Source organism: Homalodisca vitripennis, chromosome 5 (assembly GCF_021130785.1).
Source record: "Homalodisca vitripennis isolate AUS2020 chromosome 5, UT_GWSS_2.1, whole genome shotgun sequence".
NCBI classification, from domain to species: domain Eukaryota; kingdom Metazoa; phylum Arthropoda; class Insecta; order Hemiptera; family Cicadellidae; genus Homalodisca; species Homalodisca vitripennis.
The window spans coordinates 78,461,210-78,477,461 of NC_060211.1; the positions used below are offsets into that span (position 1 = coordinate 78,461,210).

Sequence of the window (16,252 nt, forward strand, 5' to 3'; positions counted from 1 at the left end):
AGAGAGATTCAATTTGAAGTGTCTCTTCAATTTGGTGAATGTAACTCTGCTCTTTATGTCCAATTAAAATTCTTATGTTAAAATCTGACTTCTTGCCCTTTTTAATAAAAAATGACTGATTGTAGCGTGTTTTGTGTTACAGCATGGCTAACATTATCAGCTAGCACAAATAATGATTCTTACATTGAACCAACCTAAAGGTACCATCTACAATTCTTTCATTGTCCCAATCATGAAACAGAGAGATAGAAAATTGCATTGACAGTCTAAAAGTACACTGCCAGACTCGACTGCAGCATTGGCATTGTTTGAAGAGTTTCCTGCTATGTTTAGCATACAGAGAGACAGAGCAGATGAAATAGCTGAGATCTTAATTGCTATAGCTGATGAGATCAAGGCTTTGAATCGTTCATTGAATATCGAAGTTGCCTTTAGTCAAGCAATGTTGTATACAATATGCAAGCGACAGCTACAGGAAGGCCAACATTATGTATCCATAATGCACAGTTGGTGCACTTGAATTGCCTAGAGTGTGGTAATTACTTAGATAAACTTCAACAATTTGTGCATCAATTTATTTACGACTACATTAAAGAAAAACATTTTACATAATGTACCAAACATTATTTAAATAAAATAAAATTACGAATAAATAAAACTTTACTCATATTAAATGTTGTAGATAATACACAGTTGAAGGCAGTCCAATAGCGGTTTGTGTAGAACAGTGATTTGTAGTAAAAATATTTTGATAAAAAATCTATTTCATAAAGAAATAACGTTGAGTATTGTGATTCAAACCTGGTCCAATCCGGTGCAGTGGGCGTTTTGGTTGTGGTATAAACAAATGTCGAACAGACTTTGTTAATGAAGAGCTTATTTCTTCAATCTCTGTGAAAGTATCAGCCAAAGTCCACTGTTTTAATGGTAGTTCAGTTACTGATATCACATCATCTGAAATAATCAAATTTTTATTGCATCATTCTTCAGTACAGGAGTGAAATATGCCTTTCAAATCATTACTTTTATTGCAATTTATATAATTAACTAAATAACTACATTAGGCCACTACATCTGTAAGCATTTCAACTTTATTTCTTATAAAACATTTGAAATTTTTCATTATCAATCTTGAAATTCCCCTACTTTTATAATTTTCAACAATCTGTACAACAGGAACTTTACAAAGAAAAGTAATTGATTAAAATTAGCTGATGCCAATAACTAGGACCCCTGGGTCAGAGGAGCTATATGGAGTACCACAATGTACAGTTTTTTGCACCCTAATTTTTTATTCTCCACTATAATCCTGTTATCAATGTTGATCCTTTATCCTCCAGTTTTCACTATATATTATAAAACACTGAAAAATAGTTTAAAGAATGTTATTCAAGTAGAAATAACAAGTGGTCATTTCATAACAGTTGCTCATAAAACTGTAAATTAAATTTTTTTAGTATTATAAAGTTGAACTATAACTATAGATATTTTGAGGTAAGTGTAGTTGTATAACAAATAATTTCAACATTTAGTTAAACTTTTATAAAGGTTTCGTAATTTAGGAGTTTTGGCTTTTTCCAGGAAGAATTTTGAATAGTTTCTCTGATGAATTTTGATTAGTGACTGATTAACTGCTTGCCAAGGTTGTAATGGACATGGGACAAGTAAGTTATTTCTACACGTCAAGTAGGTCCTATCTTAATCACACTCATTAAATACTACTTTTATATAACTATTAAATATTAATTGAATGTTCTTACCAGCACAATAGGTCATGTCTTCAATTTCGATCTGTTTCTGAACTTGACACACAAATAGTTTCAGTTGGCATTTTGAGGCATACAGTTTCCCATCATCACCGCACACCATTTCCTGTAAAACAAACCAATCCTCATCAATATGGTGAAAATAATCCTTTTTGTTTTATTTACTCATAGTCAATTTAGTGGTGAATCCAGAAGAAGAGGAAGGCATGGCAGTCCATGTAAAATAAAATTAACTAAAATACTGAACTTAACTTTTAATATGAGTAATTTTTCCCAAACATTTTATGTTTTGCTGTTTCTAAATGAAAAATCGGTACTTTGGGATTATACCGACCACACCAGTATGAAGAACACAAAAATAGAAATTTATAGAAACAAACATGATAGAACGAAAAAACAACTCTTCAATTACAAAATTACAAACTTACAAGCATTTCCAGGTATTGTGATCGGTATTGTTGTCGCTGTTATCTTATCTTTCTCGAGAATCCTGATTACGGCAGGCCGCGCGGCATCACGTGATTTGCACGGTACATCATTGCCTTTCCATTACAATTCAATTTATATTTCTGATTAGCCCCTCTAGAATTTTGATATTTTACTGATAGGTACTATCTCGAGGGATGTTTTTCTTTCGTCGACATCAGCGCGGGGCAGCACCGAAGGTGCTGCCGAAGCCCGCGCTGATGGCCGGAGGCACTCGCATTTTGGGTGGCGGAATGTGATCAAGAATAAAAACAAGTTTTGAGTGTTTTTTTAATAAAAAGTTTAGTTTGGTAAATGTTTGTTTTTGTTGAATTTTTGTGTTTGGAGAAATGTAGAGGTAAAACACGGAAGTACAACAAAGCGATGCACCAGCTGAACGGGCGGCGAGACTCTGCAATCACGTTATCTACTAGACGCTCGACTTTGACCTCTGTCTGAGGATGGAGAGGTGTTTGCGATAAGACAATTCCTGTTTTATATTGACGAAATATTGTTCTACGCTAATCTAGTAATCAGTAGAAACGAAATGTGAAATAACGATTCATGTCTGGGTGTGGTCGGTATAATCCCAAAGTACCGAAAAATCTTCTATTACAGCAAAGACAGTACCAAGGTCGTTCTCCTGAAAATCAGTACTAGATCCACCCTTGAGTTAGTTGATTTGGTATTATAATTAAAATTAATGATTTAAAAACATTAAAATTTTTCTTTATATACAATACATAACATACCATATGTAACAGTTCCCCCATTGCCAGATTGGAAAGACTATAAATTAAAATTCAATATTATATAAAACTGTTGAACAAGGAACATTTACGATAATTACACAATTAAAAGACAACAAAGAAACATTTCTGACTTTGTAAGAAAAGTATAAATGGCATATTTTGATATGAAATTTGGTGATCAAGATAAGCCTTGGGCTCCTCACAAAGTTTGTTCATCTGTATTGAAGGACTTAAACAATGGTTTCAGGGTAAAAAGCAGTCCTTTTGTTTTGGAATACCAATGGTTTGGATAGAGCAAAAAAATTGTAGTGATGTCTGCTACTTTCGTTCTTGTAATGTGGAAGGTTACAATGTGAAAAACAAAAAGACATTTCTTATTCGAACATTCAGTCAGCCATTCGCCCTTTTTCTCATGGACTTGAAATACCAACATCTTTCCCTGCATAAAAATGAACCTATTCTGTTTACCCAATCTGAACTGAATGATTTAGTTAGAGACTTGGGACTACACCTAAGGACTCAGCAGAGCTTTTAGACTCTAGACTGAAAAAAGCATCTTTTGGCTCTGGAAACTTTCTTTTATTGGTATTGAACTAGGGGAAAGGAGTTTGTATTTTTGTTCTCTCAAAATGGTGGCCTTGTTTTCTGTAAAGATATTGCTGGAGTTATGGAAAGTTTTAACATAGAGTATGTTGCAGAGGAATGGTCTTTATATTGACTCATCCAAAAGAAGCTTGAAAGCAGTATTCCTGCTCAATGGAACTAAGTATGCCTAGGTGCCTGTTGGACATTCGGTCCATTTAAAGAATGATATGAAAATCTTGATTTGGTGTTACACAAATTTAGTTATTCAGATCACAACTGGACAATTTGTGGTGATTTGAAAGTTATTTGTATGTTGCTTTGTCAACAAGGTGGTTACACAAAGTTCCCTTACTTTCTCAGTGAGTGGAACAGCCGTGACAACAAGCAAGATTATATAAAAAAATAGTGGCCAGTAAGGAAATCTTTGGAGGTGGGCATTACAAATATTGAGAGGAAAAGTCTTGTTAATCCTAAAAAGATGTTCCTCCAACCACATCGTACTTAATTGGACGTAATGAAACAATTTTTGAAGACACTACCAAAAGAAAGGGAATATTTTTCATACCTTTGTGAGCAGTTTCGTTTGTCTGAAGCAAAGCTACAAAAAGGATTTTTTTCGGGCCTTACTTGAGAAAACTTATGAGAGATACCAACTTAAAGAATACAATGGAAACAAATAAGAAAGCATCATGGGCATCTTTTAAATAATATTTTTCTGAAAAAAAACCAAAATTAATAGTCAATTGTTGCAGACATGATGGAAAACTTCAAGAAACTTGGTTGTAACATGAGCATAAAAGTTCATTTTCTTCATTCACACCTTGACTACTTTCCAGCAAACCTTGGTGCTGTTGGAGAAGAACAAGGGGAAAGGTTCCATCAAGATATAAAGGAAATGGAAAGAAGTTACCTGGGAAGATAGAACGTCAAGATAATAGCACACTATAGATGGATATTGAAAAGGGATGACCCTCATCAAACCCACAGTAGAAAAAGCACAAAAAGAAGCTTTGATGGGAAGTGAAAGTGCTACTACAAGGACTTTCGACTATGAAATTTTGTACATTTTAAAAATTTTGTACTGAAGATGTAAATTGAGTATTTAGTGTTTAATCAAATCTATTACTTAAAATAATGTATAAAACAATCCTTGTTTGTGAGATAACCTGACGTAATAGAGATATATGAAATATATGATATTCACTGAACATAAATAATTTTAGAATAGATTTTTTCAGTCTACAGAGTCTAAAAGACCTAAAAGGTAAGTGCTTACTTGAAGATCGTCATCAGGACAGGTCAATGTACAGACACATTGAGGACCATCAGGAGTCTCCTCACAGGCTGCACCATAAAAACAGCTGATGTCATCACACACTGAGGTGGTAGTGCTCTCCACCTCTGTAACCATAGAGTTACAATATACATCATAATATATAAATAGGTGATTATAAAATATTTTAATATAATGAACAAGTACTTAATAAACTCACGGCGATTAATGGAATCACACAGTAGAGTGATATAATTAAAACTTGTTTTCATGAATAAAAAGAAGCTAGTGAGTGAAATGATAATATACTATCAGCTGATTAAAGATCTGTTTAGAATATATAACTAAGTCCTTAACATTTGAAGTCAGTACCAACAATTGTTAAATTGATAACTAATGTCAAACAAAATCTAAGCTTAAAATAGAAGCAACATTTTGAAGATATTTTAAAGTTTTATTATAAATTACATTCAAAGATAAACAACAAAGTTATTGTTTCATTTTCTTGAATATAGTAAGCAATAAAACCAATTTAACCACTCGTTTAAAATGTAATTTACTAAAACACACTAATGATTCAATTCTAGATTTTAAAATAGCCGAAAGATGGAGAAAATTGAATTATGCTAAATTTTAATTACTGCAAATGTACAGGTTACACTTGGTTGTAGAGAACCAACAAGCACATTCAAGTTACCAAAAAACAAAGACATACATGGGCGACAAACTCGCCATGCCGACGATTTCATCCTTCAATCCCACCGGACTGCCTTGTTTGAAAAAAAGCCTTCATATGCAGGGGCAAAACTATTTAATGTTCTACCTGTCGAGTTGAAGACTCAAGATTCAGCTACAATGAGAAGACAACTTCGAGAATGGCTAATCAATAAATCAATTTACACAATGGACGAGTTCATGACACATGCTTCAGGGACTCCTCAGCATTGACTACAAAATACCGGAAGAAACACTTTGTAAACCATCTTATTCTGGTTTTCTATTCTACCTGTCTTTCTTACTGTAACTTGACGCTTATATCTGTTCTTTATGATTATGATTAAAGTATTATTGATTGATTGATTGATTGATTGTATTGCCAAGTCTTTCGAACTAGGAAAAACAGAGTGCACTTCTTTAATTCATAGTATCACTGTGTTCATTGTTTGGTTTTAAAGATGATTGAGTGTTTCATATTTCCTGGTAGACCTTTTATTAAATCTGCCCTTGAAGCTAACACTTAAAGCTAATCGATACCAAATTGGGTAGGGTTTTGCACAAGGATAGACTCAATAGTGGTTATCCATCAAGGAAATAACCAAATTCAATATATTTCTAATTGATTAGCTTTATGGATATTGCTAACTAGTGTCTTCCAGAAATTTATGCTTTGAAAATTAAACACAGCATCAGTTAAACAAGCATTGTTTAATGGAATATTAAAAGAAGGTTAATTTTTTATTTGATTATAATATCACTAATTTACAAAAATAGAGAGGCTAATACAGCTAGAAAGGGGTGTTTTTGAAATAAAAAAGTATAACAGTAAGATCTATAGAAAATAAAACAGGAATGTGTACTATAATGGTTTGAGCATGATAAGGCATGATGATATTTGTGTGTAAAAAGATTGAAGCAATAAAATAAGAAGTCTGGTTTGTTATTTGTGAGTTCAGGAGGGTTGGTGTGGATTTTTCATTTTCGGTCTTGATGGTAGGTAGGTTGGAACTAATTTCCTTTGCTTTCTGTACTCCACACCTCTAGTAAAAAATATTAAACCATCACTTTCGAGAAATGCAGTATAGATAATGAGTGACTAATAAGTACTGAGAAAGAACTAAGAAGGGAACAATGAATAAATAAGGGAGAGGAAAAGTGAAAAGTATTCAAATCACAATATTAACAATGCCGCACATACACTGCAGTCTGCAAATACACTTCATTGGAGTCAGCATGTGGTGTGGTGGTGGTACAATAAATAAACAATTTGCCTGTTTTAGTTTTGAAGGCTACCTTATTGCTATAACAAATAAGGTCTTGGATTTTCTCATAAGTTTAATAATACAAGACATTTTTGGAGAACATTATAATGAAAACAGTAATATTCATTGTATAAAAGAGTAACGTGGTGGAATATGACTAAATTTTTTCTAATTTTATTAAAATTTCCTCTTTTTTCATCACCCCGGGTCTTGCCCCTTGAGATGCAGTGCCCCCCCCCCCCCGGCAATGTGGGGCTGCAGGGGTACGCCACTGGTTTTGAAACACAACAAGAAGTAAATTGAGGAAAGTAGGGCAGGATGTAAAATAAGTAGGTAAATAATGCCTTATACAGATGTAGGAGAAAGCTTGGATAAGGAACATGAAAAGAAGATTATGGGAATAGAAAAGGAACAAAAGAGGATAGATGTTAAAGAGATGATGTTTTTTCCCACCTAAGGTGCATCCGTTAGCTGTAAGGGTGAGCTGGCTGTCCACACAAGTGTCACACTTGTGTCCCTGGACCCCGGGCTTACAAACACAGCGGCCTGTCATCTGCTCACAGTCTTCACGCACAGAGCCCAGAGTAGAGCATGCACAAGCTGCAAAAGTCATTTAATGTAACTTTATCACAAAATTGTATATTCATTATCTTTGTGCAATAGACATAGTCAACACTAGCAATACACGTTGAAGAACATGAAGAAAACCTCAAATAAGAATATTATGATCTTAATCAATTAAACACTAATTTTTCATCTACAATTTCTTAAATCCTAATTAATAACTGCACAGTAATATACATATCAATAGTTAGTTAAAATGTTACACAAGGTTAAAATTAAACAACACTGTGTGTTTAACACAGACATTTTTAAAATGTAAACTAAAAATTGTAATTAATGAATAAATTAATTTTATTTCTCATATTGAAATATATATATATATATATATATATATATATATATATATATATATATATATATATATATATATATACAAATAATAAGTTGAGTGAGTGAGAAATAAAACTGACCACATGATCCAGTAGCGTGGCCAGTTGTACAAAGTAAATTAACAATAAATGTGAAAAACAAATAATATTGAGTCTAGCATTAGTTTAAAAACTCAATAATGGTCTAACTGTAACATCTGAGGTTTTACTGTTACTGTAACATAAATGAAAAGCATGTATTTAATTGAGTATTAAATATTATAAATAATTATGACAAATATATTGTATCCAGCCATAGCAAATAAGTAGAGACAATGGTGTTCCTGACATTGACAGGACTAACTTCTTTTCTTAGTTTATTCTTCTAACTTTGGATTGAGATCTGATTTCTGGAAAGCAATGAATCTAAAAGTAAGAAAGCTATATGAATATTTTGATCAATCACTTGGACAGCACACTATATTCAAAATTTTCTTTAAGATGACTAGATAAATCTTTCATGGATTTGTATATAATTCTGATGACCACTGTTACATGTTGAAGTACTTACTTAAACATCCTTGGTAGCCACTGGTGATCTTTGGCAGTCCCCAGAAACCAGGTTCACAACGGTCACACTTAAGTCCCCCCACCCCTGGTTTGCACTGGCACTGCTCCGTCTCCCCCACACAAGCTTCGGAGTATGATCCTGCGATAATCCAACTGATTAGGTAAAACCCATGCTACATTTTTGCAAATTTACTCATGAATGGTGTGTTCTGAATACAGTGGAACTTGGATAATTCGAATCTCAAGGGACCAATAAAAAAAATTCGAATCATCCAAAAATTCGAATTAAAAAAGTTAAGAATTAAAGGCTTAAAATAATGACACTTCACATCTTTACTGAAAACCTTTATTGAAAATAACATGAGTGGTTTTGTAAATGTATGTTTTTATGTGCATTTATACTAAGCAAAGTATGGTAAAACAGTGCAAAATTGAATCATGAATTATCTAAAAAATACACAATTACAGTATATGTTTATCAGTAAAAGAAAATAAGTTGAATGGTGATAAGTACAATATTATTTAATTTTTTCTAAAGAAGTCGGAAATCTTCAATTGTTTTCGAACGTTAAGTCTTTCAGAAGTGACAAAAGATTCTACCATATTCAATGAATTGAAAATAGACTCACTTAACGTCATTTTTTACTTTAAAAAAAAAACGTCTAAGTTCCATGATGTGATGTGCTGCTCTCGGCCGCACTCGGAACGTTTTATTTTCCGCCCCAACTGATGACTCACCGTCTTCGTCACTCGATGTCATGTCGCCATCTTGTTTATTGTTGAGCACTTCAGCGATGATCTCCGCGTCTGTTATCTCACCACATACTGCAACATCTTCATCCACGTTGACAAAAATCTTCAAAAGAGATGGCAGGGTCAGTAATGACGTCCTCCCAGCCGTCAACTGAAGGTAACGCTTCCGCTATAATGTCGTTGGCTTTTTCGGCGTCGTCCTCCTTTTTTACAAAAACCCAGCTTTTTTAAAGCAATGTGTTTGATCGTTTCGGGTGTTACTTTGTCCCAAGCTTTCTTGCACATGCGAGAGGCTTGAAGAATGTCTAACTTGATTTTTAGGGCGTCACAATCTTCAGTCAGTACGTACTCAACCAATAAACGTCTGTAAAAATGTTTTAGATTTTTTTATGATCCCCTGGTCCATAGGCTGGACAACCGAAGTCATATTGGCAGGGAAAAAAATTACTTTAACATTTTCCATTACTGGAATCGTGTTGTGCGCAGTACAGTTGTCTATAAACAAAATAACTTTTCGTTTTTCTTTTATGAACTTTTTGTCTAAGTTCAACAACCATTTCTCAAAAAGGTGACTGGTCATCCAAGCTCTTGCGCTGTTTCACATACTCCACTGGTTTTGATTTGACGTTCTTGAAACAACGGGGACTAGCCGACTTGCCAATCATTAGTAAAGGCAGCTTTTCTGATCCGTCCATGTTTGCACCAACCCAGGAGAGTAATTCTTCTCTTTACTCAGTTTTCCTCCGTGGCATTTTTCTTCTTAAAATGCGAGTGTTTTTGTCAGGGGTGCATTTAAAAAAAAGTCCCGTTTCATCAACATTGAAGATGTCCCTTTCATCCCGATCCTGAATCATCTCCTCCAAATCTGTTTTCCATTGATTGGCTTCTTGTTGATTAACGCTTCCACTTTCACCACAAATGGATTTGAACGAAATTTTTGTTGCGATATTTGAAGCCGTCAAGCCACCCTGTACTAGCCTTAAAATCTTTTTTCCCCCAATTCAGTAGCAAATTGTTCAGCTTTGATTCTTATGAGAGGACCACTCACTGGAATCTTCTTATCCCTAGTTTGTTTGAACCACTTTAAAACACAATTGTCCAAATCTGGATTTTCTGGCTCCCTTAATCTTTTCCGGTCTTTAATGTTCTCACTTTCACTCCCGAGAATTTTTTCTTTATTCTTTAAGTAGGTGGACAATGTGTTAGGAGGAATTCCAAAGTCCTTGGGCAATCTCTAGATTTTTTCTTAACCCCCTTCTCTACTTCTTTGATTGCCGCTATTTTTTGAGCCAAAGACAAAGTTTTGTATGTTCGAGGATTACGAGGCGACGACATTTTGCTCAACGAACAAAGAGTCAAACACTAACAAATCATATGTAAAATTACGGAAGACATACAGCACTGTATGTAAACAAACGACAAGCGAGAAAGTTCACACACCGGCACAGTTGTCAAGATAGACTAACCACGTGAAACTAACGGTTGAATCAATTTACAAAACAAAGAGCTGGTGGGGAGTGGAGTGGGTGGGGTGGAGTGACCTTGCAGGCAGCGGAGCTTGTGCCAGTCGCGATGAGTCACGTCTACAAAACAATAGGCGCGGAAGCATACAGCCGAGCCGGCCGGCCTGGCGGGAGGGTGGCTAGATTTGTGTCCAATGGCCTTGAAGCAAGTGCCTTGCGAATAGAGAGAGTGCAGCGTCTTTTCGAGAATATTTCCACTTTAAAATCGGCATCGGGTTCGAATAAAAAGCTCGAATTATCCAAAATAAACTTCGAATTAACCACGATATTTTTACATTACTTATATAGAAAATGCTAGGGAACCACTATAAATATTCGAATTAAAGAAGATTTCGAATTATAGAAGTTCGAATTAACCAGGTTCCACTGTATTTACAAAAGATTCCATTTTAACCTCAATAAGATTTTTTATGATTTCTATTCTCTCTGTTAACAGGGTGTACATAACTTTTTATATAAGATCTCTTTTGTAATGAGGATAATTTTGGAAAATATAAATAATTTTAATTTTAAATGGTCACAACTTTAAAGCTGCCTGATACACAATACTCCTAAGAACACTGAATAAAAAAGTAAAAACTAAATTAAAAATATAAACCTGAAACACGTTTTTTGAACATTTTATTTTAGCTTTTAAGTGTATAAAATTAATAGAAAACAAATAAAATTGGAAATTTCATTGTAGCCTCCTTAAGATACATTGTGACTGTAGCGGAATGTAAAAAATATATAATTGTGCAATATAAATAACAGCAATAGACCATTTATATGTAAGTGGAGAAGTCATTGAGAGAAAAAGGAAATAACTGTTATATACTCATAAGTAACTCGTATAAGAATTATTTTCTATCAGAGAAGTAAAGTAACAATGGAAGAGTCAGGTGAATTATTCTATTCGTAAGTATCAAAAGATAAACAAAGTTAAACAAAAAGATAGAACACAGTAAACCACTAAATACAGCACCAGTTTAAACGTAAGCACATAAGTAAGTCATAATATTGTCTAGTAAAAGAAATTATTTATTCACCAAATCAGTATCCATTGATTCATGAATAATGGAGTTATAGGTCATATGTCAATCGTGAGATATATGGTAGTAGTTTTTTGTATGATTTAAAAATCAGTCACAACCAGGATTGTAACATGTGTTAAGGAACATTTAAATGTCAGTAAAAACACATACACCCCTTCTATCTTTTTAAAGAATCAGTCTTAAATTTCTAAACCAACTAATAATAGATAAAACGTAATTAATTATATGTTTAGTAAAAATAAAGTTTTTAGTATTTAGAAGTTATTTCACAGTAAAGCTTGTTAAAGTTTAAAATTACCAACCTATTTTGTTGCAACCACACAAGGAAGGACAGCCCAGATGTCCAGGTCCCTGAGCAGGAGTCTTCTTGTCTGGGCAGCATCCATACCAGGAATCCTGGCAGCTCTTCAGGTACACTCCAGCCTCTGGAATTGATTGAGATTGATTTGAATTGATTAAATGTCATAGTACCAATAAAAACTAGAACTTGATTGGTTTCTTATGTTACCAAACATAATTTACAACTAGAATCATGCCCACCTACCTTTCGGACAACACTTGGCGAAGTGTGGAGTCTGATGGCAGTAACTGTCCAAGGGACAGTCCTGACGCCGAGGTCCGCTACCACAGTCCAACTCCTCTCCTGTCTCTGAATCCACCACAGCTCCCTCTCCATTACATGGTTTCACTTCCATACCTGCTCAGATCCGTAAAATTATAGAAAAAAAAAAAAAAAAACAGTATTTATTTTTTTAATGAATGGTTGTTACTGAAGTAACTCTTTCAGTTTGTTGCAAGGTTGATTCAAAATATTTTAAATAAGTAAAGAATCTTCTTGTTGTAAACATTACTACTGAAAAAAGCTTAACATGATATTTATATGAATAAATTCACATACAAAATTATGGACTATTTAAATAGATCTATGAGATGGGTCTTGAAAAGAATATATGTTTGTACATTAGAGCTAGGTACCTGGTTATCTTAAAATGAAGGATGGAGTAAGTTTGGCTATATATTTTGGCTATTTAGTATAACCTGATTAGGATTCTTTAAGGTAGCACTATCGAATTTATCTATACCATACATAAAATGAGATGTCCTGACTGATTCCTTAATGCCCAGTAAAAACCATGAAAGATAGAGATGTGCAATTTAGTACATAGATTTATTTTGTGCCCTAGGGAATGATTTTTGTCTCAGACTTCAGGGCTCTGCTCTTCTGGCCTCTAAAGTTGTGAAAATTGACATAAGAAAATGCATTCTAGCAAACACATGTCATTCATACTTGATTTTGTTAAATATAACACATGTTCATATTTAAACAGATTCCAATACTCAATACGTGAGTACCTTAATAGCAGTATCGACAAAACCTACATTTAAAAAGACTATAGGATAAAATCTTTGGTTGAGAGTGGTAACTTGTTATATAGTCTAATACACATTATAGGGTGACAAGACCTTATTTTTTTCCAATCTTGTAAAATGTACACCAAGACAATTATTATGCCTTGTATCTACAAGGCATAATAATCTTCTTCATGGATTTCATTCCTTACATTATATGATAAAATATCTGTATGAATAACAATAAATAAAATATGTAGAGATTAAATTGCTAAATTAATAAGAAATAGTTTAAAATTATTGATTGAAATATACCATGGTAAACAGTAACAATTTAAATGTTTAGACATATAATTCACAAGACATCATAAGAGATAAATCACATGAGATGGCCTAGTTTTATACATATAACATATATTTAAAAATCTTTTAAGGCCCTCTAGGAGGATTCAATCCCCATCCCTTCTAATAAAGCCAATTCTATAATCTCTCCCCATCTTTAATTATTTCTGTCATGTTATTTCCATATTCCACATTTAATTAAATTGCTTTGTAAAAATGTTTATCAGGCCATGCATAGTTTAATTAATTTGAAGCATGTCTCAGCATATACCAACAGTGAAGTTATGGCTTATGACGTATGAACTAGCACCAGCAGAATGAGATAAGCTTTCTTATTTTAATATGGGTAAAATGTTTTTACCATTGCACAGGTCCAATGGCCGCAGCCTGATTTCCTTCTGGCGCTGACAAGCCTCCATCTTCATGGCGCATGTGGAGTTATAGATATGGAAGTCAGAGCCACAGATGTGAGTCAGCTCGGACTGGGAACAGTCCAGTAGGCAGGAGCAGCGGGGGAAGCCATCCATCCCGATTTCGCAGGTGGCCTCAAAGTCACATTGTATGTCCAAGCATGGATTTCGAGGTACACTGGGTACTGTAGTTGAGGCACTCTTGTTACTCAGTGGCGGCTCTGTAGTTGTAAGAAACATGATTCATCACTGGTCTGAACCAGCATAAATATGCAACCTATATGGTTGAGAAGGTTTTGCTCTTTAGAGTTACACATAAGCGAAACCAATATCGAGTAGAAATTTGAAGAAGACTAGGGGAGGGTCTGAGGGTATAGAGTGTTCCAATTTCTCTCTAGTAGATAAAGGTGTGCTTTTACAGAAATTATATTAAGTTAAATACTGTTCCTAAAAATTAAAAACTGTGTTTTTTATCTTTGGAATTAATTTTGTTTAGGAGAACATACAGATATTCTATATTATCCACTCAACATTGTTCAGAGTTCAGGGTTTTTGACAATTTTTAAACTAACTAGAAATAAAACCCCTCAGTATGAGTTGAATTCACAATTAGAAAGAAGGGTTGCGCTTCTTTGACTTCTTTAACTATGGTTCTTAGCACAAAATTTCCCTTAATTCCAATAAACTCATAGTAGGTTTGAGAAGATAGGTATGAATTGTGCTCTGACCTTTGTTACCTTACTTTCCTATGTGCTGGGCAACGAAAGGATTGTAATTACTAATCAACTCTAGGCACTCAAGATACAACCTATTTTAAGTTGATCTAAACATTTTGTTATCTCCTTGAAATGGTAACCGTCTAACAGCCGAAAGCCAAACTACAGAAACTATTCTTGATAGTAAACTTTACCAATAATTATTAGTATTTTAAATAAATAAATAAATATATATCTTTATACTCCTCATGAAGTCATACTTTACAAAACATACTTAGCATTTTTAAATCTCAAAACAATTGAATAGTACAATTATACATATTCTAAGACCCAGGCTGACCTCAAAGGAAAATAATAGGGCCCCTAAGGCCACTAATTAGCCCATCTAGGGGTTCCATCATAATAATTATAACTATTAAAAATTAATGAGTTCAGGAGCATTAGTTTATAATTTATTAACAACTCTACTGTGATATAACAAACAAAAACTAAAAACAAAAGATGTGCTTCTATGCCAAACCTTATGGACTAATCTATCAACTGAACTAATTAAATAGCCTAAAAACAAAACAAAGCATTATACCTTTTTTATTTACTAAAAATATAACTAATTCTAATAATCAAGTACAACATACAAAAAACAAAATACTTTCTCTTCTTAACAAAATGCCTAAATCAATCATATTTTACACACACACACGCACACTCGCACACATACACTTATACAGATACATACCTATAAAACATACCGCATACATACATAGGTACACATGAAACCTGTATGAATGCCTACCATTGTTACCTAACAATGTCTCCTTAAAACAAAAACCTATTTTGTCAATTTATTTATGTACGTAATGTCATCGCACAATACACAATAAAGTCTCAGGATTCTCCTGAGTTAGCAACCACACCCTGACTAGTTTAACAAATAATCTATAGTTTGTTTGTAATTTAATATCATCACTCAGTTTATTAAATAGCCATGATGCTAAGAAGTTAAATGTTTTAGTATAAAAAGTTAAATTAGGTTTCGGAACAAAAATATTAGAAGTGCTTCTTGTATTCATTGTATGCAAAATTTCATTATTTTAAAATTTTCTATTATTAAATACGAATTTCAAGGTTTTAAATATGAAAAGAGATCTCAATGGTAATATTCTTAGCTGGATAAAACACGGAAAAGACGAATCAAGTCTACTTTTCTTCAGAATAATTCTTACAAACACTTTCTGCAAAGTAACAAGTGGTTTCAAATTTGTAATGTAGGTTCCTCCCCAACATGTAATACCATACTCTAATCTACTATTAACTAGAGCAAAGTAAAGAGTTCTTAGAATACTCTGGGGACACATGTCGCGGACAAAATAGAACAGACGTATACTTTGTAGAATTTTATTTTTCAATTTTGTAAGATGTAACTTCCAATTTAAATCTTGGTCCAATAAAACTCCTAAATATTTTGTACTGGTACCTTTTTGAACTTTAGCACAATTACCACATACAATTCCACTTTCTAAACAGACTTGACATTTATAAACTAAGTCATTTTGTACATTAAAATTTTGTCTCAAAGAAAAATTAATATACGTAGTCTTTTCAGTACTCAAGACCAATTTATTCTTTCTAAACCACCAGTTAAGAGCATTTAAATCCATTCTCATATTGGAAGTTATAAGTTCCCTTGTCTTCACCTTATAGCAGAGAGCAGTATCATCTGCAAAAGCTGTTAATTCCCCCTTGAATTTTCCATTACACAAATCATTAATAAAAATTATAAACAAGATTGCACCCAATACAGA

General features: G+C 33.4%; 1 protein-coding gene across 1 annotated transcript in view; it reads right to left on the reverse strand.

Annotated features, from left to right (window-relative positions):
* LOC124362396 (agrin-like) overlaps window positions 1–16,252 on the reverse strand; it is a 49,122-nt gene that overhangs the window by 13,423 nt on the left and 19,447 nt on the right. Inside the window, exons 9-16 of the mRNA XM_046816843.1 lie at window positions 13,686–13,955; window positions 12,177–12,329; window positions 11,935–12,057; window positions 8,324–8,461; window positions 7,274–7,420; window positions 4,845–4,969; window positions 1,761–1,872; window positions 802–954 (exon numbers count right to left, since the gene is read on the reverse strand). Of these exons, the coding sequence (XP_046672799.1) occupies window positions 802–954; window positions 1,761–1,872; window positions 4,845–4,969; window positions 7,274–7,420; window positions 8,324–8,461; window positions 11,935–12,057; window positions 12,177–12,329; window positions 13,686–13,955 (1,221 nt within the window). The remainder of the gene's footprint in view (window positions 1–801; window positions 955–1,760; window positions 1,873–4,844; window positions 4,970–7,273; window positions 7,421–8,323; window positions 8,462–11,934; window positions 12,058–12,176; window positions 12,330–13,685; window positions 13,956–16,252) is intronic.